The following is a 27,339-nucleotide window of genomic DNA, read 5'->3' as shown; positions in this document are numbered from 1 at the left end:
CCTACCGCCTTCTGTGCGCTCTTCCATTTATTTTTTAGACTTGTTTCTTTATTGGTTGATGTGCAACCCCCCCCCCCCCAAAAAAAAAACACTCACCTGTCTTCCACATCGGCAATCAGGGCCAGGACAAGGGGACAAGGGGTGGATAGGTGGGGCACTGTGGTATAATGTGAGGTGCAGGGGCACCATGAGGAGGTTGGGGGGAGAGGATTTGTGTTGGGTGGGGGAATTTGCGGGGCAACAGGGGGGTAAGAATTTTTCTAGGAGGTGAAATTTCGGGGGGGGGGGCTGTGCTAGGAAAGGTGATTTGGAGGGGATTTGTGTTGGGAGGGGGGATGGGGGGGGGGATTTGTGCTAGAAGAGGCGGGGAGGGGGTTTGTACTAGTAGTGATGACCGGAGGATATTTGGAGGGGGGGAGAGGAAATGTACTTGAAGGAGAAATTTGAGGCGTATAGGGTTTGTGCTAGGAGTATTTTTTTCTTGATGGGGGGGGGGTAATTGTGCCAGAGGAGAGGGGGGGGGTGTACTCAGAGGAGAAATTTGAGGAGTAGGGAATTTGTGCTAGGAGTGATTTTATTTTTTAAGGGGAGAGGAGATTTTGCTAGGAGGGGAGTGGCAGGATTTGTGCTGGGAGGGTGGATTTGGAGTTGGGGGGATGTGTACTCGGGGGGGGGGGGATTTGAGGAGTAGAGGATTTGTGTTAGGAGGAGTAATTTTTTTGAGGGGGAGGGGAGATTTGTGCTAGGAGGGGGGGAGAGGATGAGTACTCGGAGGGGCAATTTGAGTTGTGCTAGGAGTGATTTCTTTTTAAGGGGAAGGGAGATTTGGGCTAGGAGGAGTGATTTTTTTGGGGGGGTGGGGTCTTTGTGCTGGGGGGATTTGGGGAAAGAGGATTTGAGTTGGGATGGGGGGGGCGGGGGGGCAAAGATTTGTGCTGAGCAGGGGGGTACATCTGTCCTGTGAGGAGGGGAAATTATGCTTAGCAGGTAGGCTTGCAGATTAGTAATTTCTTTTGGGTGGGGGAGGGGGATGTTCCCTAACACATAATGTATTTATTAGTTCCTTGCCCACCCCCAAAAGACTTCATAAAGAGTAACTCTACATTTGTTGAAGAAAAAAACCCCTCCCCCTCTGGATGATTTCTGTACATTGCAGGGATTGTAACAAACTTTATAGCAGATTCTTACCTTTTATTTTTCTGAAGAAATAGCTGTTTTGTTTGAAAGTGACTGGGAATGTGAATGGGAGTGACTTTATCATTATCAATCAGCTGCTGTACCTGCAGGGCTCTAATGAGGAAAGCGGCTGGGTCTGCATTCCTTTAGATGTGATGTCCCTTTGGGAGTGTCTCACCAAAACTGACATTATTGTTGCAGGGGATGCCCAAAATCTGACTTGTATCTTAGTGCAGACTTCTGGGGAATCAGCGAGCCAATCACACAAGCAGGAAATGTCATTTCTAAGGGGTTTTCTGTATACCATGTGTGTACAGAGCGCCTCCAGGTGGCCATATTGAATTTCTGGGGGGTGTTCTGTATACCATCTGTGTACAGAGCGCCTCCAGGTGGTCATATTGCATTTTTGGGGGGGCTTTCTGTATACCATCTGTGTGCAGAGAGCCTCCAGGTGGCCATATTGTATTTCTGGGGGGGGGGGGGGTTCTGTATACCATCTGTGTACAGAGCGCCTCCAGGTGGCCATATTAAATTTTACAGAAAATTACGGCGACTGCAGATTGAAAAGGAAAGATTTTAATAATATTCAAATTACAATATGACTTATGTAGTGATTGTATATGTACCATTTTTTCCCCATGAAAGTGGAACTACTCTTTTTTGATAAATAATAGCTAAATAAATATAAATAAATAAAAAATTCTCTTTTTTTTTTTGCTACCTCAATGTGATCACTGACGCGTTTCTTCTTTATATCCTGGATAATTGCTTCTTTTGTCCTCCCTTGGTTACTCCCGTTTCTTGACAACGAATTTTCTACATTTTCGTATTGACCTTGGACATATGTATACAGATATGGGAGATCAGCTGTGCCGCCCCCTAGTCACCAAATGCAAATATATTTTGTTCACACCGGATTTTGTTACTTTTGTATCGATAATGGCCGAGTCCCAAAAGCAACTTTGTAGGAAAGTCCAAATCTTTAGTTTTTTCGCTACAGATTTCCTGCTGTAGATGTCTACAGTGTTTGCAAAAGAGCGATCATTCAGAGAGCGATCTATACATGGGAAGGTTGCAACACAAAACACGCTAAGAGGAGCGATTCTAGAACTCCGCCTACATGACAGTGCGCGGTGATAGAGCGACTTCTCGCCGCTTCATCCAATGATATCATAGACTAACCATAGAGCGAGCGCAGGTTACAGTGACTGGTAATCCGGATTTTCATTGTTGCTTTATAAAGCAAAGTATTAAACTATTAGCACTAAAATATCATTATTAGTATTAAGATGGATGACAGACCTGTACTCCAGGGAGAATTTGGTCAGCTCCTTGTGGTCGTGCAGCCATTTAAATTCGAGAGGCCAGCTCCCCTCCGCCATGCAAGTGAGAACCAAACGGTTGCCCTCCAGGTGGACCTGACTCCGCACCGGCTCCGTCTTGAAGTATGGAGGCACATCGTCTGCAGGAAAGAGAAGTTGTGTATTTAGTATCAGCGGCCAATCAGCTGTGACATTCATAGGATTCCAACATCAGCGAAATTCAGGGCCCATTCACATGTCCATAGAGTTCAACCAAATGACAAACATAAGTTATATATATATATATATATAAAAAAAATTTAAACTCTTTAAATATAGTGCGGAAGCTTTTTGAAGACCCCCAGATAGATACACTATGTTATCAAAAGTATTGGGACACCTGCCTTTACACACACACATTAACTTTAATGGCACCCCCCCCCCCCCCCCCCAATCTTATCAGAGTCTCCCATCACATCAGAAGTCTTCCCATCACATCACCCCCCCCCCCAAAAAAAAAAAAAAATCTTATCAGAGGTCCCCCCATCACATCAGAGGTCTCCCCATCACATCAGAGGTCTCCCCATCACATCAGAGGTCCGCCCCCATCACATCAGAGGTCCCCCCCATCACATCAGAGGTCCCCCCCATCACATCAGAGGTCCTCCATCACATCAGAACCCCCCTCCATCACATCAGATGTCTCCCCATCACATCAGACGCCCCCCCCCATCACATCAGAGGTCCCCCCAATCACATCAGAGGTCCCCCATCACATCAGAGGTCCCCCCATCACATCAGAGGTCCCCCCATCACATCAGAGGTCCCCCCCCCCCATCACATCAGAGGTCTTCCCATCACATCAGAAGTCTTCCCATCACATCAGAGGTCTCTCCATCACATCAGAGGTCTCTCCATCTCATCAGAGGTCCTCCATCACATCAGAGGTCTCTCCATCACATCAGAGGTCTCTCCATCACATCAGAGGTCTCTCCATCACATCAGAGGTCTCTCCATCTCATCAGAGGTTCTTCCATCACATCAGAGGTCCCTCAATCACATCAGGGTCCCCCAATCACATCAGAGGTCCTCCCATCACATCAGAGGTCCCCCCATCACATCAGAGGTCCCCCCATCACATCAGAGGTCCCCCCCCCCCATCACATCAGAGGTCTTCCCATCACATCAGAAGTCTTCCCATCACATCAGAGGTCTCTCCATCACATCAGAGGTCTCTCCATCTCATCAGAGGTCCTCCATCACATCAGAGGTCTCTCCATCACATCAGAGGTCTCTCCATCACATCAGAGGTCTCTCCATCTCATCAGAGGTTCTTCCATCACATCAGAGGTCCCTCCATCACATCAGAGGTCCCTCCATCACATCAGAGGTCCCTCCATCACATCAGAGGTCCCTCCATCACATCAGAGGTCCCTCCATCACATCAGAGGTCCCTCCATCACATCAGAGGTCCTCCATCACATCAGAGGTCCTCCATCACATCAGAATCCTCCCCTCCCCCGTTCACCATCACATTAGAAGCACCCCATCACATCAGAAGCCCCATTCTATCAAGAATTCCAGAAGCTCCCCTTCACATCACAGGTCCTCCTGTACATCAGAGGTTCCTCATCACCACAGAGTCCCCCTATCAGAGTCATAGGCCTGCCCAAGACAGCCCCCCCCTCGATCCCACCAGAGTCTCTTCTTCACATCAGAGTCCCTTATCACCACAGAGTCCCCCTGAGATCACAGAGTCCTCTCATCTATCCCTGATCCAGGGCAAATTGGTTCTCGTGCCTGTGGCACCCCTGGGGAACCTAAAGGGCACCCTGCTTGAGGAACATTGATATACAACGCCCCTTGCCTTTTGCAATGACCTTGCACCAAGTTTACTTGCTCTCTGCAGCTCCCTCGCATCCGTTTTGGGATCTGGTACCCAGACCCGGACTGTGTAGCGCTCAGTTCCTCTTTTTGAACCTATTTTTTTCCCCCAACGCACGTTTCGCATGGCGGGCCGTGGGAGCTCCGACCGAGTTTACTAACTAATTTAGGAGTGGCGGCATTCCCTGCCTTCACCAACACTCATGATTAATACATGAAGCCTGAAATATGAAAGGAGCCGCAACAGGAAAGAAAGAATTTCAAACGCAACGAGAGTGATGCGCACAAAGAAAGCGAATTTCAACAGCCGCAGAATGGAGAACAAAAGGTCAGAGCGGAGAGCTGGGGAGATGATGAGAAGTAATCTGAGCCGGCGCATTACAGAGCCGCCGCCGAGCGCCCATCGACCGTATGTATAGACACGCTGCTCAGCCAATGTGTGGGTATAACGTTACTATAAACATGCAAACAAACACACCAAAGCACTAAAATCCCATCCGCCGGAGGACGGCTATACATCACCGGGGACCCCGGGCTCACCAGCATCATCCAGTGCCCAGAAGGTGTACTGCAGCTTCTCAGCTTAGGTTTAAAGGAAAAAATAACATTTCTGGAATACATGAAAATCTTCCTTGTTTATACTTTTTAAAGCAGAGCTCCATCCAAAATTAACCAGAAAAAAACAGAAAAAAAACGAATAGTCCATTGAAAGATAAAAAAACAACATTGGCATTTGCTGCAATAGTCTCCACGCAGCACTTTTTCTCTGCCACTCGATGTCCTCAGTCTGATAGTCAGCATCATTCAACTCACTTCTCTGAGCCCATGTCATCCTGGACCCACCCCCAGTCTGTGACTGGACAGTGAAATGAGAAGCAGCACAGTGATGAGCTCATCTCTCAGGCGCTCTGCTCTCCACACATCAGAGGTCCCCCTATCACATCAGAAGTCCCACTAATTATATCAAAATTCCCACCCATCACATCAGAGGCCCCCTTATCACATTAGAAGTCACATCTATCACATCAGAGGACCCCCATCACATCAGAAGTCCCACCCATCACATCAGAGGCCTCCTCATCACATCAGAGGTCCCCTCATCACATCAGAGGTCCCCTCATCACATCAGAGGTCCCCTCATCACATCAGAGGTCCTCCCATCACATCAGAGGTCCCCTCATCACATCAGAGGTCCCCTCATCACATCAGAGGTCCCCCCCCATCACATCAGAGGTCCCCCATCACATCAGAAGTCCCACCCATCACATCAGAAGTCCTGCCCATCACATCAGAGGTCCCCCATCAAATCAGAAGTCCCACCCATTACATCAGAAGTCCTGCCCATCACATCAGAAGTCCCACCCATCACATCAGAGGTCCCCCCCCCATCACATCAGAGGTCCCCCATCAAATCAGAAGTCCCACCCATTACATCAGAAGTCACGCCCATCACATCAGAAGTCACGCCCATCACATCAGAGGACCCCTGTTCACATCAGAGGAACCCCCTTTACATCAGAGGTCCCCCCCATCACATCAGAGGTTCCCCCCATCACATCAGAGGTCTCCCTCATCACATCAGAAGTGACACCATTACATCAGAGTATCCACCTTTACATCAGAGGTCCCCTCTCATCACATCAGAGGTCCCCTCTCATCACATCAGAGGTCCCCTCTCATCACATCAGAGGTCCCCCCCATCACATCAGAAATCCCCCCCATCACATCAGAGGTCCCCCCCATCACATCAGAGATCCCCTCTCATCACATCAGAGGTCCCCCCCATCACATCAGAAGTCCCCCCCATCACATCAGAGGCCCCCCCATCACATCAGAGGTCCTCCCATCACATCAGAAGTGACACCATTACATCAGAGTAACCACCTTTACATCAGAGGTCCCCTCTCATCACATCAGAGGTCCCCTCTCATCACATCAGAGGTCCCCTCTCATCACATCAGAGGTCCCCCCCATCACATCAGAGGTCCTCCCATCACATCAGAGGTCCCCCCCATCACATTTGAGGTCCTCCCATCACATCAGAGGTCACACCTATCACATCAGAGGTCCTCCCATCGCATCAGAAGTCACACCCATCATATCAGAGCCCCCGCCCATCACATCAGAGCAGGGCCGTCTTTAATATTGATTGGACCCTAGGCAAATACTTTCTAGGGCCTCCCATCAGATCAGGTAGTGATTGTGATTGGTTGCCAGAGGTTACAGTGTGTAGCACCCTGGTGTTTATGCAGGGTTGCTAAACCAATTTAGTTTTGCCAGTAGTTTTGATTCCCCCCTAATTCTGGAATTTCTGCACTTCTCTCTTCTGTCACTAGGTGGCTTTATAGCTGGTGACATTAGATAGACAAGGACATAGCAAGGACAGATTATGAATGGATGGGGTTGTCTGAGCCAAAGGGCAAGGGTTTCTTTAAGCCCCTTGGCCTGCTGGGAGAGCCTATTTGGGTGGAATCAGGTGATCGGTGTTCTGTGCCACCCGGACGGCTGTCTGGGTGGACGTGTGTTATGCTGCCCGGGTTGCTAGCATACCTCCCAACATTTTGAGATGGGAATGAGGGACACCTACTAACAACCATATGTAGGCATAGGACAAGATCCCTGCCACACCCCTTTAAAGGAGAATTAACCCCCCAAAAAAGGTTAATCAAATCCACAAGTGCTTTTTTTAACACTACTATTCCTTTATATTGGCTTTTAAAACGTACAAATGCAGCAATTTTCAGAAATTGGATGAAAGGTTTAGTACTGGGAAAGATAAAAAGTGCATTTTATATACAACTATATGGTTCAGACCAAAATGACGGACAAATGAGGAGGAAAGTGGGACAGAGGGACAGTTTAGAGCTATGTGCTAGGCTGTCTGAGGGCCTATCCAGAAGCAGGAGAAGCAGCGCAGGGTTCGGACTGCAGGATTGGAATCCAACCGAGAGTAAAGGTTCAGCCTGACAGGGAACCGGTTGTGGTCGAAGGTAGAGGGGAAGCTGTCGCCACTAAGGGACCACCCACCTTGTTGCCGGAGACCACTGTAAGTAAGCTGGAGCCAGTACCAGAGCAGTCTTCTCACCAGCCGGTGAGGGTGAAGAACTGGGAAAACTTCAGCAAGTGCCAAGCCAGGGACTCGGCGGACAGCAAAGATGACACTTGAGGAGCATCAGTGAGTGCCAAGCCAGGGACCCAGCAGGGAAGCAGGGATGACGCTTCAGGAAGATACCGAGTTATGGAAGTGGAAGAGCTTAGGGGGATCCAGTGGTGATTGGGTCTGAGAGTCTAATGAGAGATTGGAAACTTGGTGAGTGAAGACCTACAGTGAGAGACTGTAGAGTGCGAGGAGAACTATTGTGTTACTAATAGTTAAATACAATTAGTGACTGTCACAAGATTGTTGTCATAGGAGACAGTGGTCCTACCTATACTGAAGTGGTGGCCGGCTGGAGGCCTTCCACTGTATAGCTGTCTACCTATAGAAGTCTTGAAGTCTGCCAATTATCATTGCATCTACGTAAGGGTGTCCTCGCCCTAACCTGCTCTCCCACAGTTCTGTTAAGAGACATCAAATCTCTTTTGCATTCAAAAAGTGTCTGGCGCCCATCACTGCATCTTGCATCACACCCACCATGCCTTGTAACCCACTCTACAAAAATGGATGTCAGCTATCCCTTACTCTGAAGGTCACTATTAGGCCTTTGGATGCCTGGGACCTTGCTACAAGTGTATTATCACTCACTGACTGGCTGCTAGAGGTTACAGCACACAGTATGGCTCACTGATTATTTGCTAGAGGTTACAGCACATGACTTCTGCTCGTCGATTGGTTTCTGGAGGTTACTGGACATCCTAGCAACCAATGAGTGGTAAGATGTTACTGCACATCCTTACCGCTCAATGATTGATTGCAAGAGGTTAGTGCACATCATTACTGCTCACTGATTGGTTGCTAAAGGTTACAGCACATCATCTCCTCACTGCCTGCACACCATGGACTGGGGAGGTGAGGGGACTCATCAGTAGACAGAAAACTCCTAGGGATCCTAGGACTCCTGGGATCAGTGGCAATGCTGGGGAAGGGGTGTGTATAATCAGTGGCAATGCTGGGGGTTGATGGGATCCGCGGCAGTGGTGGTGGGGGGGATGGGATTAATTAGAAGGCAGTACACTGTGGCAAATTCTGAATCATGTAGAACAAAGCTGAAAAATCTTTGGCAAGTATATAGTGGGGGATTCTACACTGACCCCCAATGTGAGGAGGGGGGGAGGGATTTACACTGACCACCAATGTGAGGTGGAATTTGCACTGACCACCAATGTAAAGGGGGATTTACACTGACCACCAGTGTAAGTGGAATTTTGCACTTACCACCAATGTAAAGGGAAATGTACACTGATCACCAATGTTCTGAAGAGTGTACACTGACAACCAATGTAAGGGGGACCTTCATACTGGCCACTAGTGTGAATGGAAGGATTGTACACCAAGCTCCAATGTAATGAGAAGATTTACACTGACCACCAATGTAACTGAGACATTTAAACCGCATTCACATTTCTTTGTGTCGGGAACGCATGCAGAATCGCTTTCCAAAGCAGATACACAGCAGTGCCATTAATTGTTTATGACACCCTCACACATCTGCTGAGATGTGCGTATGCACCAAAATTTACAGTGCAATGGCACCATGTTATTTTGAAAAAGGGTTCCACCTCCAATTTGCTTACCTTTGCAGAACAGGCTGATGTTAGGCTTAATGACCACAGTTGTAGGCAGGACTTTCAAGCATGTCCCTTTACCTCCCCAGAGGGCAGCATTCAGCAGAAGTGATGGTGGATATGACCTCGGGGGGGGGGGGGGATGATATACATATGAATGCCACTGGTCCATGGCTATTTACATAATAATGCAGGTTATTTACATGTAAACACAGGGTCTGCAGGTGAGTCATCTGTGCATGACAATAGGGCAGAGCTGGTCAGCATTAGTAACAGAGCTTCACACTGAGATATCAGGACACAGCACGGGACTAAAACTTCAACGGACAAGGGAATTTAAACTGGGAAAGCAGGCAAGTATGAGGCAGCTGCTTTAGGCCCCACAACAACGATGGGGCCCAGGGCAGCTGCCCCTTTTGCCCTGCTTCAATGACGGCCCTGCATCAGAGGTCCCCTCATCACATCAGAGGTCCTCCCATCACAGTCTTGAGGAGTGGAATTTCCTAGGCAGGCTGTATTTGCATAGGCAATGCTCACGTGTGATGCTGAGCCTCCATGATTGAATGACATCCAATGGTGGGCCAGGGACAAGCAGGCTGGGAAGGAAAGGGCTACATGATTGTGGTCCTGCTCCAGGAAATGGGGCAGGGCTCTATCTATCTGACTTGCTGCAGCTTCTAATGCACATTGTAAGAAGCTCACAGTGTGCAGTGAGCAAGCCATTCCAGTCCAGGAAAGGAGAAGGCACAACTGTGCATGACTGAAGGGGGGGGCGGAGGGTTCAGCTTTAAAGGCCAAAGCCTATTGGCCAAGCATGTGCAGCACCCCAGAAGGTGAAGCTCGGAGGGTGTTACTGTGCCTGGCCAGTAAACAGGAAACACGTTGGCATTGGTATAAACAAGAAGAAGAAGGTGGAAACCCTTCCAGATCTGGGGTATGATGTTACACATGGATAACAGAAAATGAAATCTCTGGCGCATGCGTTTCGTCCCTCGAAATCCCCCCTCCTCCCCCACCCATCCCATCATGTACACCTCATCAGGGGACATTGCAATGAATTTTGTTTTGACTTTTTTTTTCTGTTTCTTCTCCTCTCCAGACTGAATGTTTAAAAATAAATTTCCGTCCCGTTTCGCGCCCAGCGGGGCTGTAATCCGACGTAACCAGCAAAGCAGACACTTACTCAGATTGCCAGGCACGCCGGGGGTCTGAGAGAGACAGAGATGCTTTAAGCAATTATGCTATACTTTACATCTCATCCTGCGAGGTTTATGTGCTGTTGGATTAGCGGCAAACGCGGCATTGTGTTGTGTGGTAGAGAGGTGAGCTACAAGGCGCCACGGGGAGACTGCTACAGCACCGAGTGTTGTTAACATCTTCCCCGCTACATAAAAAGATGGAAAAAGAAAAAAAAGAATCTTAAAGTAGACAGGCAACCTCAGCACTCCAGCTGCAGTGCAACTACAAATCTCATTAACCCCCCCCTCTGGGAGCCATGCCTGCGGTTGTTAGACTCTTGCAATGCCTCATGGGGGTTTGTAGTCTCAACACAGCTGGAGTGCCAAGGGTGTCGACAAATTATTTTTAATTGTATCAAAAAACAAAAAAAACTTTCTTTCAAGTAGAAGTAGGAAATGGGCGTGCCCAGAGGAAGTCGCCAAAAGTGAATCAAAAAAAGCTAACATGTTTCAGGTATTCAAAAGGGCCCCCTTCTTCAGGGCTCAGTATTGGTGATGAAGGGTGTACTGGACCGATACAACTGGAGGGATCCTGAGGGGTGATTAGTAGGACCTCTCCAAAAGGAACTTTTTTTTAAGTAGAATTAGAAACTGGGTGTACCCAGAGGAAGGGGAATCCTGGACGGATTCTGAGGGGGTGATTAGTAGAACCTCTCCAGAAGGAACTTTTTAAGTAGATTTAGAAACTGGGTGTGCCTAGAGGAAGACACCAAAAGTGGATAAAAAAAAGCCAACATGTTTCAGGGGTTCAAAGGGGCCGCCTTTATCAGGGTTCAGTATTGGTGATGAAGGGTGTACTGGACTGATATAACCGGAGGGATCCTGAGGTGTGGATTAGTAGGACCTCTCCAAAAGGAACTTTTTCAAGTAAAAGTAGGAACTAGGTGTGCCCAGAGGAAGGGGAATCCTGGAGTGATCCTGAGGGGTGATTAGTAAGTAGGACCTCTCCAGAAGGAACTTTCCAAGTAGAAGTAGGAAATGGGTGTGTCCAGAGGAAGGTGCCAAAAGTGGATCAGAAAAAGCCAACATGTTGCAGGGGTTCAAAGGGGCCCCCTTAATCAGTCTCAGTATGGATGATGACGGGTGTACTGGACTGATACAACTGGAGGTATCCCGAGTGGTAATTAGTAGGACCTCTCCAGAAGGAACTTTTTCAAGTAGGATGTGGGTGTGCGCAGAGGTAGGTGCCAAAAGAGGATCAAAAAAAGCCAACATGTTTCAGGGGTTCTTGGCTTTTTTTTACATTTACTTTTGGCATCTTCCTCTGGGCACACCCAGTTCCTACTATTGATTAAAAAAAGTTCCTTCTTGGCATGGTTCAGAACACTATTTGTTCACCAATACTGAGCCCTTATGAAGGGGGAGCCATTGAATACCTGAAATGTGTTGGCTTTTTATGATCCACTTTTAGCGCCGTCCTCTGGGCACACCCAGTTCCTACTTCTACTTGAAAAAGCTCCTTCTGGAGAGTTACGACTAATCACCCCCAGGATCCCTCCAATACACCCTTCATCACCAATACTGAGCCCTGATGAAGGGGGACCCTTTGAACCCCTGAAATGTGTTGGCTTTTTTTTTATCCACTTTTGGCGCCTTCCTCTGGACACACCCAGTTCCTACTTAAACTTGAAAAAGTTCCTTCTAGAGAGATCCTACTAATTAGCCCTCAGGATCCCTCCATTTGTATCAGTCCATTTTCCCCCTTATTACCAATACTAGGCCCTGATGAAGGGGGACCATTTGAACCCTTGAAACACATTGGCTTCTTTTACCTGCTTTTGGCGCCTTCTTCTGGGCACACCCAGTTCCTACTTCTACTTGAGAAAGTTCCTTCTGGAGAGATCCTAAATACCACCCTTATCCCCCAGTTGCATCAGTCCAGAACACTATTCATTCACCAATATTGATACAACTGGAGAGATCCTGGGGGGTTATTAGTATAATCTCTCAAGAAGGAACTTTTTTAAATAGAAGTAGGAACTGGGTATGCCCAAAAGAAGGTGCCAAAAGCAGGTAAAAAAAATCCAACACGTTTCAGGGGTTCAAAGTGCCCCCCTTCATCAGGGCTTAGATTGGTGATGAAGGGTGTACTCGACTGATAGAACTGGAAGGATCCTGAAACGTACTTAGTAGGATCTCTCCAGAAGGAACTTTTTCAAGTAGAAGAAGGAACTGGGTGTGCCCAGAAGAAGCGGGTCAAAAAAGCCAACATGTTTCAGGGGTTCAAAGAGGTCCCCTTCATCAGGGCTTAGCATTGGAAAAAAGAAGGGCGTGTTAGGCTGATACAATTGGAGGGATTCTGAGGTGTAATTAGTAGGACCTCTCCAGAAGGACATTTTTCAAGTAGAAGTAGGAACTGGATGTGCCTAGAGGAAGGTGCCAAAAGTGGATAAAAAAAAAGGCAACACATTTCAGGGGTTCAAAGTGTCCCCCTTCATCAGGACTTAATATTGGTGAATGAAGGGTGTACTGGACTGATACAACTGGAGGGATCCTGAGTGGCAATTAGTAGGACCTCTCCAGAAGGACATTTTTCAAGTAGAAGTAGGAACTGGATGTGCCTAGAGGAAGGTGCCAAAAGTGGGGAAAAAAAAGCCAACACGTTTCAGGGGTTAAAAGTGTCCCCGTTCATCAGGACTTAGTATTGGAAAAAAGAAGGGCATAGTAGGCTGATACAATTTGAGGGATCCTGAGATGTAATTAGTAGGACCTCTCCAGGAGGACATTTTTCAAGTAGAAGCAGGAACTGGATGTGCCTAGAGGAAGGTGCCAAAAGTGGATAAAAAAAAGCCAACACGTTTCAGGGGTTCAAAGTGTCCCCCTTCATCAGGACTTAGTATTGGAAAAAAGAAGGGCATACCTGGCTGATACAATTTGAGGGATCCTGAGATGTAATTAGTAGGACCTCTCCAGAAGGAACTTTTTCAAAAAAGTAGGAACTGGGTGTGCCCAGAAGAAGATGCCAAAAGCGGGTCAAAAAAGCCAACATGTTTCAGGGGTTCAAAGTGTCCCCCTTCATCAGGACTTGGTATTGGAGAACGAAGGGTGTACTGGACTCATACAACTGGAGGGATCCTGATGGGTGATTTCCTCTTGTTGGGATCCAACTTTCTTTTTTGGTTTCTTGATACATTTTATTTACACAGAAAAAACATACAATTCATTTTTTCAATCATGAAAAAAGTTAGGTGTGTTCTAGAAAAGCCTTCTATTTCAGAGCATGGCTCCCTTCACAATGGATGGCGGAGAATGGAGCACAGACACAGCCGGTTTTTACCACCCCCTGATCAGAGCTGAAGAATTCGGCAGATGGAGCTCCACCTACATCAGGTTTCCATCTTTTTTTCCCCTTCTTTGTAAATTTGTTTCTGCGCCTTCCAATTAAGTTCCCGTTAGATCTGGATTAAGTCGCCCCGAAAATCGTTAGTTCCATCGCTCGGCGTCCTACCCTGCGAATCTGCCGAGTCAGAGGAGTGAAGATTTTTATTAATCTGCATCCAGGTTTGTCTGATCTGCAGACGGCAACTCCACCGGGAGGCCAGGCAATCCTGACTCATGAACCGCATGACGCAACTTGGATCTGCATGAACGCTGAAGTGAATCAAACAATTAGTGAAGCTCGGATTTTTTAATTGATTCGTCCTTCGCTTTGGAATAACTCCATCGTCTCCTGCGCACCAACTGCAAGTCTGGCGACTGCGCCTGCGCTGGCTTCTGCTACTGGAGGGGGGGCGGGGCAATAAGGGGACATTTCAAAGTAGAAATTTAGAAGTCTTTTTTTATTACTATTGGCAGATATAAAAGAAATAACATTTTATATTTAAATTACCCCATAATCATTGCATCAAGAAAAGTACATTTTTTATTGTTGTTGTCTTTGTGTAAGTACCCAAAATTGACATGTTCTCCGCTCCTTGCAGACCATGTAAAGCAGAGCTCACACTGGGGGAGGGAGAAGCAGCACAAGGAGCCAATCATGTGTTCCGCAGTGCAATAAGCATGCTAATAGGAGGAGAGAGCAGAGTGACAAAGAGATGAGCTCATTAGTCTGCGGTTTCTCTTTTCACTGTCCAGTCACAGGGCAAAGGTGGGTGGGAGACCTGGGAGTGAAAGTGAAACTGCAGCAGAAAATGATTAGGTACCCTCTCCTCTCTTATATATATATATATATATATATATATATATATATATATATATAAATTATATTTTATAATAATTAATAATAATATATTTTTATAATAATATTTTATCTATCTATATATATATATATACTTTATCTAGACTGGCTGTTGGCTGTGGCAGGGGCAACTGTGCCCCCTATTTCCTGTATGGGTGTCACAATGACAGGAAGTGAGAGAAAATGCGTCCAATAGGGGTCACAGACAGAAAAACTTAAAAAAAAGTCAGGCTTTGCAGTTGAGGAGGCGGGGCATTGACGTCCTAGGAATATTGAGGAGGCGGGGCAGTGACTCCCTAGGAATAGTGAGGAGGCGGGGCAGTGACTCCCTAGTAATATTGAGACGGGGCAGTGACTCCCTAGTAATATTGAGGAAGCGGGGCAGTGAATCCCTAGGAATATTGAGGAGGCGGGGCAGTGAATCCCTAGGATATTGAGGAGGCTTTGCAGTTGAGGAGGCGGGGCATTGACGTCCTAGGAATATTGAGGAGGCGGGGCAGTGACTCCCTAGGAATATTGAAAAAGTGGGGCAGTGACGCCCTAGGAATAGTGAGGAGGCGGGGCAGTGACTCCCTAGGAATATTGAGGAGGCGGGGCAGTGACTCCCTAGGAAAATTGAGGAGGCGGGGCAGTGACTCCCTAGGAAAATTGAGGAGGCGGGGCAGTGACTCTCTAGGAATATTGAGGAGGCTTTGCAGTTGAGTAGGCGGGGCATTGACGTGCTAGGAATATTGAGGAGGCGGGGCAGTGACTCCCTAGTAATATTGAAAAGGTGGGGCAGTGATGCCCTAGGAATATTGAGGAGGCGGGGCAGTGACTCCCTAGGAATATTGAGGAGGCGGGGCAGTGACTCCCTAGGAGTATTGAGGAGGCGGGGCAGTGACTCCCTAGGAATATTGAGGAGGCGGGGCAGTGACTCCCCAGGAATATTGAGGAGGCGGGGCAGTGACTCTCTAGGAATATTGAGGAGGCGGGGCAGTGACCCTCTAAGGCAGGAGTAGGCAACCTGGGGCCCTCCAGCTGTTGCAGAACTACAAGTCCCATCATGCCTCTGGGAGTAATTGTAACTGCCAGCCTTGCAATGCCTCATGGGAAATGTAGTTCCACAACAGCTGGAGGGCCCCAGGTTGCCTACCCTTGCTCTAAGGATATGATGGCCGATTCAGAAAGCGGTGTCAGCCTATAGCATGGGTGCTCAACCTGCGGCCCTCCAGCTGCTGCGGCAGTCCCATCATTGACGTCCTAGGAATATTGAGGAGGCGGGGCAGTGACTCCCTAGGAATATTGAAAAAGTGGGGCAGTGACGCCCTAGGAAAAGTGAGGAGGCGGGGCAGTGACTCCCTAGAAATATTGAGGAGGCGGGGCAGTGACTCCCTAGAAATATTGAGGAGGCGGGGCAGTGACTCCCTAGGAATATTGTATGGGTGTCACAATGACAGGAAGTGAGAGAAAATGCGTCCAATAGGGGTCACAGACAGAAAAACTTAAAAAAAAGTCAGGCTTTGCAGTTGAGGAGGCGGGGCATTGACGTCCTAGGAATATTGAGGAGGCGGGGCAGTGACTCCCTAGGAATATTGAGGAGGCGGGGCAGTGACTTCCTAGTAATATTGAAAAGGTGGGGCAGTGACGCCCTAGGAATATTGAGGAGGCGGGGCAGTGACTCCCTAGTAATATTGAAAAGGTGGGGCAGTGACGCCCTAGGAATATTGAGGAGGCGGGGCAGTGACTCCCTAGGAATATTGAGGAGGCGGGGCAGTGACTCCCTAGGAGTATTGAGAAGGCAGGGCACTGACTCCCTAGGAATATTGAGGAGGCGGGGCAGTGACTCTCTAGGAATATTGACGAGGCGGGGCAGTGACCCTCTAAGGCAGGAGTAGGTAACCTGGGGCCCTCCAGCTGTTGCAGAACTACAAGTCCCATCATGCCTCTGGGAGTAATTGTAACTGCCAGCCTTGCAATGCCTCATGGGAAATGTAGTTCCACAACAGCTGGAGGGCCCCAGGTTGCCTACCCTTGCTCTAAGGATATGATGGCCGATTCAGAAAGTGGTGTCAGCCTATAGCATGGGTGCTCAACCTGCGGCCCTCCAGCTGCTGCGGCAGTCCCATCATGCCTCTGCCTGTGGGAGGAGTCATGCTTGCAACTGCCGGCCTTGCAATGCCTCATGGGACTTGCAGTTCCGCAACAGCTGGAGGGCCACAGGTTGAGCACCCTTGGCCTTAAATATACGGGCAAGGCCATCTTTAATACCCATTGGATCCTGGGCAAACATTTTCCTGGGCCCTCCTGAATCCACATATCAGCTATTTGCGGGTAGTGGGGGCTCAGGAGGCAGCTGCATCGGGCCCCACAACAGTGACTAGGCCTTGGGAAGCTGCCCCTTTTGCTCCGCGGTAAAGACGGCAGACAGGGGACACGGGGGGGGGGGGGCAAGAAGCTCCAGCACTGGGGAAAAAAAACAAAAATAAAAATGCAGATAGCGTCTCAATTGCACGGCATGTTTTATTCGCAGCGTATTGCCCCTTTATATTTGTTTTTTACAAACTTTGTGGGGCCAAATAAAAAACATTCCAGGATCAAACCACGCCGCAACATGTTCTAAAGTTTCTGGAGATCAAACCGATTCATGACATCCCTTTTGGTGAATTATAAATGCGACAGCGCTGAACTCATGATACCTATCCCTTTCCGTACCGCCGGCGACTAATCGTAAGCTCTTGGGACCGGCCTTCCCTTTCTTGCTCTGACAGGTCTGATCATCTCAGCCAGGCATATAAAACTATCAGAGCGACCATTAACAAAACCGACTCCGGGTTCTAAGCGGAAACCCTTTTGCGCCCCCTCCCCGAAACCTGGCGGAGTGCGTGATTCATTCGTCAGGCGCCATGTATATTTGATGAGCTCTGGCTGGCCCTGCAGCGCCGCTCAGCCGAACAAACTCCAAATTGTCAACTTAAACATTTTAAATGTTTGATGTGCGCGCTGTGCGCTCGGGGAAACCAATCACCCACGGCTTATACGTCGCCGAGCCCCCACCAGGAATTATTAATCAGAGGCGAGATATTTCACCGGAGTCGGGGAACTGAATTGTTCCCTTGTAATTTATGTTATGGCGTAGATCGTCGGTTTAATTCTTCCAAGCTTGGGGGGGGGGGGGGGGGGTGAGGAGGACGACACGCCGATGGGAATCTTCTGTTAGCCGACCACCTAACTGGGAAAGTACGTCACGTTATGACTGCAGCTAGACGCCATAACCCTGGCATCATTTCCCTTAGGCTGTCATATAAAAGTGATCTCAGTGGCGGATTCGCCGCAAGATCACTTTTATTATTGGCGGGAGATGTGCACCCCCCCCGCCGCTTCCCAGGTTAACTTTATTGATCGTCAGGTGTTTTTTTTTTTGGGGTGGGGCCCCAAACAATCCATCCTGACACCCCCCCCCCCCCACAGGTTCATGTCACAATCACCCCCCCCCCCCCCCCCCCGGTTGGTCAGACGGCCACCAGCCCTGCACTTACCGCATCTAGAGGTCAGGGGCGGCGCTTCCTCTGGGTGGCGGGTGTGGGCTAAACTAGACATGTGCAATTCCTTCTGCTCCAAATTTGTTTAACTAATTTCGACAAATTCGTCCATTCGGAAATATTCGAATAAACGAAAACGAGTTTCACAAATTTTTCCGAATATTCGTAATTTCTTAAAAACTAATATTCAAAAATTCGTAAACTCGTAAATTTGAAGATTCGTAAATTCGAATATTCAAAAATTCGTAAACTTGTAAGTTCAAAAAATTCTAAAATTTCAATATTCAAAAATGTGTAAATTCGAAAATTCGTAAATTTGAATAATTCAAAAATTCATAAACCTCATAAATTTGAATAATTTGAAAACTGAAAATTTGAAAATCTGAAATAATAACGAACGAATAATTTAACCACTTCTCGCAAAACGACGTACCTGTACGCCAAATACCGGGGTTATGGTAGCAGCTAGCTCGATAATGTAGAAAAAAAAATGATCCACACTCCGTTTGTTGCTCTTAAAATTTCTTCATTTTATTGACTAGCCACAGTGAGCAAACGCAAATTAAGTCAGTTGACGAGTTTCAGCCTATAAGGCCTTAGTCATAACCTCTGTATTTTCAGGAACGCCATGTGTTTCTCATTCGGATAAAAGTGGTCCTCCGCGGCGGATTCATCGCAAGATCACTTTTAATCGGTGGCGGGGGAGGTGCCCACTTCCCTCCCGCTGCGCTCCGGTCGTCTCCGCCGCCTTACTGGATTTGCCGGTAGCGGCGGAGACGATCACGTCCTTTCCCTGCCGATCGAGGGGAAGATGGCCCCCGCTTGGCTCCATAGCATGAGAGAGCTCTTAAAGGAGAAATGTTTTAATTTTTTTTCAAGTGCTATTTTAACTTTTTTTATATATTTTTTTATTGCATTTTAGTGTAAATATAAGATCTGAGGTCTTTTTGACCCCAGATCTCATATTTAAGAGGACCTGTCATGCTTTTTTTCTATTACTAAGGGATGTTTACATTCCTTGTAATAGACATAAAAGTGACCCAATTTTTTTTTTTTTTAAAAAGACAGTGTCAAAATAAAAAATGAAAAGTAGAATAAATAAGAATTTTTTTTTTTTTAAAGCGCCCGTCCCGACGTGCTCGTGCGCGGGAGCGAACGCATACGTGAGCTGCGCCCGCATATGAAAACGGTGTTCAAACCACACATGTGAGGTATCGCCGCGATCGTTAGAGCGAGAGCAATAATTCTAGCCTTAGACCTCCTCTGTAACTGGTAACCTGTATACATTTTTAAACATCGCCTACGGAGATTTGTAAGGGTAAAAGTCGCCATTCCACAAGCGGGCGCAATTTTGAAGTGTGACATGTTGGGTATCAATTTACTCGGAGTAACATTATCTTTCACAATATAAAAAAAAATTGGGCTAACTTTACTGTTGTCTTATTTTTTAATTAAAAAAATCTATATATATCTATATATATATATATATATATATATATATCTCTCTCTCTCTCTATATATATATATATATATATATATATATATATATATATATATATATATATCTCTATCTCTATCTATATATATATATATATATATATATATATATAGAGAGAGATATATATATATATATATATATATATATATATATATATAGTTTCGGGGTTCTAAGTAATTTTCTAACAAAAAAAAACTCTTTAACTTGTAAACAAGTGTCAAAAAGAGGCTCGGGGCTGAAGTGGTTAACTATTACTAACTATTAAATTATAGGTATTGGAATTTCCTTTCAAATTTGAAATTTGGCTGTGAGTGAACGCAACGAATACGAATTTACCCGAAGTTAGGAATTATCCGAAATAACGAATGCCGCATGTCAACGAATGGCATGGAACAAATTAATAATAATAATAAATAACAATACTAATATTAAAAACTTTTTATTATTATTATGATTATTAATTTGTAACTTTGGATAAATTCGTATTTGTTACGTTCACCAACAGCCAAATTTGAAAGGAAATTCCACTACCTATAATTTAATAGTTAGTTAGTCATTCTTTTGAATTTTCAAGTTTTCTTTCTTATTTTCGGATTTTCAAATTGACAAATTTTAAAATTTACGAATTGCGATCATAACAAATGACCCAAAAAAACAAAAAACAAAAAAAACATAATAACTCGGCAATCCTTGCAGGAAATAAGAAAGGATTTAGGGGAGATCTGGGACTTCCATTCTCGGGTCTCTTATGGAGAGGACGGGGAAGTGGCGAGTTACAAACATGGCGGACATAGGGGAGAACTTAAGGCAGCGACACTTCTGGTCGCCCCCCCCCCAGCACGCCATCCTCTCTGTCATGACGCAAAGATGAGACCCGTCTTCCAGAGGAGAGGAGTAAAGAAAACCGTCCCTCAGGCAAGGAAAGGATTGAATTAATCCCCGGAAGATCTCGTTTAGATAGCTAGCTCTGCAGGGCAGATGCGCTCTCTTATCTGATATACGCCGCGCTGCTCTCATAATTTTATTAGCCCAGCTTGTGTGTGACTCATAAATAACCATGTATAGATTCCACCTCCGGAGTGCACAGTACAAGTGGTCAGTGACATTAATATGATATCGGAATGTAGCCGAGGAAATTATCATATCACAAGATGAGCCGGTACAGCCGAGGCCGCCCGCCACTACACCACGCCGGAGGCCCCCGAGGCGCATTCAGCCTTCCAGTCCGCCATCTAAACTCCTTATCTTACTGATTCTCAAATGTTCACTTGGTGGACCCATCGCTGGGTATATATTGTGCCAGCGCAACACTTCCAGGTGTTTATTAACTCTCACAGTATTCTCCTGACAATGCAGCTTCTCTCCAAAAGGATGGCGCCATTTTGCCCAGGCATCATTCAGGGTCACCATCTACTTCAGATAAATTATCTCTAAACAAGAACCATTCATCTATCCTTTTAATTTGCAAAGTTACAATGCACAGTCTGATCAATGAGGGGCGGGGAGACTGAGGAAATGCTTCCTCCTCCTTCTAAAAAGTTACAATGTACAGTCTGATCACTGGGGAGGAGACTGAGGAAATGCCCCCTCCTCCTCCTCGTACAAAGTTACAATGTACAGTCTGATCACTGGGGGAGGGGAGACTGAGGAAATGCTTCCTCCTCCTTCTACAAAGTTACAATGTACAGTCTGATCACTGGGGGAGGAGACTGAGGAAATGCCCCCTCCTCCTCCTCGTACAAAGTTACAATGTACAGTCTGATCACTGGGGGAGGGGAGACTGAGGAAATGCTTCCTTCTCCTTCTACAAAGTTACAATATACAGTCTGATCACTGGGGGAGGGGAGACTGAAGATTTGCTTCCTCTGACCCATAGAGCTATAAGTACTTGCATCCCAGCCCTGGTGAAGGAGGGCTTCTGCAACCCCTGAAATGCGCTAGCCACTTTTATTTGTTTGAAATTAATAATAAACCTAATCCAGACACACATCAGTCAATTGGTGCTCTTTATTCCTGGAAAATACAAATGATTTCACATTGGTTGACTTTTTAGCAATAAAATGATCGATATTGAAAAATAAAAAAAAAAATTTTCTTCCTTCCTTCTATATTTTATTTATTTGTTTTAGGTAAAAATGGTTGGGAATGATAGAAAAAAAAAAAAAAGAAGAAGAAGAAGAAGAAGAATAATAAACCTCGGCCCCCCGATCCATAATGGACCATTACATCCGAGCAAACAGAAATAAATACTCCAGCACACGGCCACGCTGCGATCTGACCATCGAATGCAATTTTGTTAATCCTCTTGACTCCCGGACGCCACTGGCCGCAAATGGCTGCAGCCTGATTACGGTCAATTGCTCAGCAATCAAAGCTCAGGCCTGCGCGTGCGGCGTTAGTCCTGGGGAGCGGGGCCTCAATCTTTGGTGAAAGGAGGCAATCTGCTTCCGCTAACAACCGCTTCAGATGTCATTTTTACATTATCGAGGTTCCGAGGAGCAAAAAGATGTACATAATTTACTCCCTGGTAAAGCATTTAATCCTACCTGCTTGTGCACCAAAAAAAAAAATAATAATCTTACAGTTGATGATTAAAAACATAAAGAATAAAAAGGAAAGAAAAAAAAAAAAAGAGAAAAAAGAAAAAAGAAAAAAAAGCAAACCAAAGAACTCCTTTTTTTCCCCGTCGCACTGATGACTGATGCTGCAGGTTTGATGAGCTGAGCTTGTTGTCACAAAGGTGAGAACGGTTAACGAGCGCTCTGCACTTGCAAGTGTGGCACAGTAATGAGATTACACCTCCGAGCGACTTTCGGCTAATACTGAAGAAAAAAAAAAAAAAAAGAATTTCCAACATTAGAGAAAGTTTTGGATACGCTACAGAGATCTGGGTGCAGCAGATAAAAACTGAGAAGTGGAAGATTGGCACGACGCAAAGCCGCCAAAGTGAAAAGCAGTCAGCGCAGAGGCGATGGGTGCAGTGCAGGGACCCGCAATAACCAATCAAGTAGTAGACCCGGGGCAGGAGCTCTGCTTGTCATCAGGATCGCAACCTGTCATCAAGAGCCCAACCAACCAAATCTGGTGCTTTACCGGTGATCAGGAGCCCAACCAGCTAATCAGAAGCTTTATCTGTCATCAGGTGCCTAACCAGCCAGTCTGGTGCTTTATCTGTCATCAGGAGCCCAACCAGCCAGTCTGGTGCTTTACCTGTCATCAGGAGCCCAACCAGCCAGTTTGGTGCTTTACCTGTCATCAGGAACCCAACCAGCCAGTCTGGTGCTTTACCTGTCAGGAACCCAACCAGCCAGTCTGGTGCTTTACCAGTCATCAGGAGCCCAACTAGCCAGTCTGGTGCTTTACCTGTCATCAGGAGCCCAACCAATCTGGTGCTTTACCCGTCATCAGGAGCCCAACCAGCCAGTTTAATGCTTTACCTGTGATCAGAAGCCCAACCAGCCAGTCTGGTGCTTTACCTGTCATCAGGAGCCCAACCAGCCAGTCTGGTGCTTTACCTGTCATCAGGAGCACAACCAATCAGGTGCTTTACCCGTCATCAGGAACCCAACCAGCCAGTCTAGTGCTTTACCTGTGATCAGGAGCCCAACCAGCCAGTCTGGTGCTTTACCTGTCATCAGGAGCCCAGCCAACCAGTCTGGTGCTTTACCGGTCATCAGGAGCCCCACCAGCTAATCAGAAGCTTTATCTGTCATCGGGAGCCCAACCAGCCAGTCTGGTGCTTTACCTGTCATCAGGAGCCCAACCAGCCAGTCTAGTGCTTTACCTGTGATCAGGAGCCCAACCAGCCAGTCTGGTGCTTTACCTGTCATCAGGAGCCCAGCCAACCAGTCTGGTGCTTTACCTGTCATCAGGAGCCCAGCCAACCAGTCTGGTGCTTTACCTGTCATCAGGAGCCCCACCAGCTAATCAGAAGCTTTATCTGTCATCGGGAGCCCAACCAGCCAGTCTGGTGCTTTACCTGTCATCAGGAGCCCAGCCAGCCAGTCTGGTGCTTTACCTGTCATCAGGAGCCCAACCAGCCAGTCTGGTGCTTTACCTGTCATCAGGAGCCCAACCAGCTAATCAGGAGCTTTACCTTTCATCAGGAGCCCAACCAGCCAGTCTGGTGGTTTACCTGTCATCAGGAGCCCAAGCAACCAATCTGGTACTTTACCCGTCATCAGGAGCCCGACCAGCCAGTCTGGTGCTTTACCTGTCATCAGGAGCCCAACCAGCTAATTTGGTGTTTTACCTGTCATCAGGAGCCCAACCAGTCAGTCTGGTGCTTTACCTATCATCAGGAGCCCAATCAGAAGTTCTACCTGCCATCAGGAGCCTATTTAGCCAATCAGAAGCTCTGCCACTAACTTCTCTTCACACCATGTCAAGACTATAGAAGACTTCCCCTTCGTGTTATGAGGTGGGGGGTATACTGTAGGCCTGCCCTAGGGTGACAACACTGCTAAAGTATGGCGACTATGGCGAGTGTTGACACCCTAGGGGTGACAACACTCCGGGCGGAATCACCAGGTGAAATAAAGGGGAATAAAAACAGATAAAAGAAAACTAATGCCGCCACCACATCTAAGGACTGGTAATCCGTAACATGACATTTTTGTTCCTGCATTTAGATACACTTTAAGCTGGTTATATAAACATAATAATTAATAAATGACTTCAGAAAGAAAGTATATTCCCTTGGAAACACCATCCAGTCACCGTATTGCCTCCAGCAGGCCATCAAAGTGTCGTGTAGGCAGATCAAGCCATGAACATTGAGAAAAGACTCATTTGTCGTCCCTTTTAAGTTTTGCATTTTTTTTCTTTCCTTCCCTCCAGTCCCTTCTGGCTGACCATGGATTAGGAGGGAAAATCGGTGAATATTTCATGAAACCATTACTGTACCTCCGCTAAAGATGGATTTTTGCTGTTCTGAGGCGGCCACATCGCTCCGTCACTCAGTCAGACAGAAACCTCGCACCTCGGTCACATTCCCGGAGGTAACCAGGAGGCCATATCGGCCTTCCGTCTAATAGAAAACATTTTAAACTTCGAAACGAGAGCACCAAAGTTATCCAATGAAAGGTCGAGGTTCTAGAGTCAAGTCTCGCATTTCAAAAACAGGTTTTTTTTTGCCATGGCGCCCGTCTCTTAAAGAACCAATCCGTTCATTTCTAATGGGGGGAACCTGCAGTAGTATGTCCCCCCCAACGTGTGAAGCCTGTACAGTGCACATAGGCCCGGGGAGGAGGGGGCCCACTATGCACTCATTGGGGGTTTGCTCCTTGTCATGATGTCGCCCTATAAATTGAACAAGAGCAGTGCCAGCAAAAGCTGATCACGTGTGCATGTAAAACGAATGTACACCTAGCCCCAGTGCCAGGACAGGTTCCTCCAGTGCCCAGGGCAAGGATGCGGAACTGTGCCCCATCCACCGCTGCCAATGCATGATGTAAAATGGATGTACTGCCCAGTGGCCATTCTCTGACCCCTTGCCCTGGCTGTCCACGGTTGGCATAGAGTGAGCAATGCACGTGCACGGCCAATAGCTTGCGTTTTATCAACTAAAAGGCAGTTAAGCATGCACGGTGTGTTTTTTGTGCCAGCTATGGGCAGATGGGGTACAGATTGGGCATGTTAGAGGACAGTGTGTTTTCCTTGCCAGCTATGGGCAGATAGGGTGCAGAGTGGGCATGAAGCATGGTGTTTTTTTGTGCCAGCTGTGGATCGATGGGGTGCAAAGTGGGCATGTTGGAGCGTAGTGTGTTTTTAGTGCCAGCTGTGGGCAGATGGGGTGCAAAGTGGGCATGTTGGAGCATGGTGTGTTTTCTGTGCCAGCTGTGGGCAGATGGGGTACAGAGTGGGCATGTTGGAGCATGGTGTGTTTTCCATGCCAGCTGTGGGCAGATGGGGTGCAAAGTGGGCATGTTGGAGCACGGTGTGTTTTCTGTGCCAGCTGTGGGCAGATGGGGTGCAAAGTGGGCATGTTGGAGCATGGTGTGTTTTCTGTGCTAGCTGTGGGCAGATGGGGTACAGAGTGGGCATGTTGGAGCGTGGTGTGTTTTTTGTGCCACATCTGGGCAGATGGGGTACAGAGTGGGAATGTTGGAGCATTTTTTTTCCTATGCCAGCTATGGGCAGATGGGGTACAGATTGGGCATGTTAGAGGACAGTGCATTTTCCTTCCAGCTATGGGCAGATAGGGTGCAGAGTGGGCATGAAGCATGGTGTGTTTTTGTGCCAGCTGTGGATCGATGGGGTACAGAGTGGGCATGTTGGAGCATGGTGTGTTTTCCATGCCAGCTGTGGGCAGATGGGGTGCAAAGTGGGCATGTTGGAGCACGGTGTGTTTTCTGTGCCAGCTGTGGGCAGATGGGGTGCAAAGTGGGCATGTTGGAGCATGGTGTGTTTTCTGTGCTAGCTGTGGGCAGATGGGGTACAGAGTGGGCATGTTGGAGCGTGGTGTGTTTTTTGTGCCACATCTGGGCAGATGGGGTACAGAGTGGGAATGTTGGAGCATTTTATTTCCTATGCCAGCTATGGGCAGATGGGGTACAGATTGGGCATGTTAGAGGACAGTGTGTTTTCCTTCCAGCTATGGGCAGATAGGGTGCAGAGTGGGCATGAAGCATGGTGTGTTTTTGTGCCAGCTGTGGATCGATGGGGTGCAAAGTGGGCATGTTGGAGCGTAGTGTGTTTTTAGTGCCAGCTGTGGGCAGATGGGGTGCAAAGTGGGCATGTTGGAGCATGGTGTGTTTTCTGTGCCAGCTGTGGGCAGATGGGGTACAGAGTGGGCATGTTGGAGCATGGAGTGTTTTCCATGCCAGCTGTGGGCAGATGGGGAGCAAAGTGGGCATGTTGGAGCACAGTGTGTTTTCTTTGCCAGCTGTGAGCAGATGGGGTGCAAAGTGGGCATGTTGGAGCATGGTGTGTTTTCTGTGCCAGCTGTGGGCAGATGGGGTACAGAGTGGGCATGTTGGAGCATGGTGTGTTTTTTGTGCCAGATCTGGGCAGATGGGGTACAAAGTGGGAATGTTGGAGCATTTTTTTTCCTATGCCAGCTGTGGGCAGATGGGGTACAGAGTGGGCATGTTAGAGGACAGTGTGTTTTCCGTGCCAGCTATGGGCAGATAGGGTGCAGAGTGGGCATGAAGCATGGTGTGTTTTTGTGCCAGCTGTGGGTCGATGGGGTGCAAAGTGGGCATGTTGGAGCGTAGTGTGTTTTTAGTGGCAGCTGTGGGCAGGTGGGGTGCAGAATGGTCATGTTGGAGCATGGTGTGTTTTTTGTGCCAGCTGTGGGCAGATGGGGTGCAGAGTGGGCATGCTGGAGCATGGTGTGACAGCAGTAGCTGTCTGAGCAGACATGAAGTCACGACCCGCTGGTTGCTAGCCACTGATCTGGAGCATGTGGCGGGGGGTGCACCCCCCACTGCTGCACCTACCCCCTGCCCACCCTTTGTCCCGACCATGCTTGGCCTGCCTTCACACCCAGACCAGTGCCAGTGGATGGTGTGGGCATTTCCTCACCAGTCCCCCCAAACCATTCCAAATAATAGGTGCTCAAGCATAAGGACAGTAAGTGGCGCCAATGAGCTCTAGCGTAAAAATCCCAGAAGGCTCCTTTTTGAGAGAAACATTAGATGCGCATGCAGGTGTAAATGCCAACGCAGGAAGGCATCAGTGTTTACCAAACTATAGGTATATACACCATTCCTTTCTATAACTGGATGTAAATGCCACCTGCATGGGGGCAGAAAACCGTTTTTTTACGCTATCGCTCAGATTTACACCTCTTACTGCCCATCTGCCTGAATCCTAA

General features: G+C 47.4%; 1 protein-coding gene across 4 annotated transcripts in view; it reads right to left on the bottom strand.

Annotated features, from left to right (window-relative positions):
• The window catches only part of SDK2 (sidekick cell adhesion molecule 2), an 818,277-nt gene that overhangs the window by 486,623 nt on the left and 304,315 nt on the right, over window positions 1-27,339 (bottom strand). For all 4 annotated transcript variants that reach the window (XM_073606891.1, XM_073606893.1, XM_073606892.1 and 1 more), the window contains exon 2: window positions 2,479-2,638. In XM_073606891.1, the coding sequence (XP_073462992.1) occupies window positions 2,479-2,638 (160 nt within the window). The remainder of the gene's footprint in view (window positions 1-2,478; window positions 2,639-27,339) is intronic.

This window comes from Aquarana catesbeiana, linkage group LG12 (assembly GCF_042186555.1).
Source record: "Aquarana catesbeiana isolate 2022-GZ linkage group LG12, ASM4218655v1, whole genome shotgun sequence".
Taxonomy (NCBI): Eukaryota; Metazoa; Chordata; class Amphibia; order Anura; family Ranidae; genus Aquarana; species Aquarana catesbeiana.
Note: the sequence above shows the minus strand (reverse complement) of the source record. Positions and strands in the feature narration are given on the sequence as shown.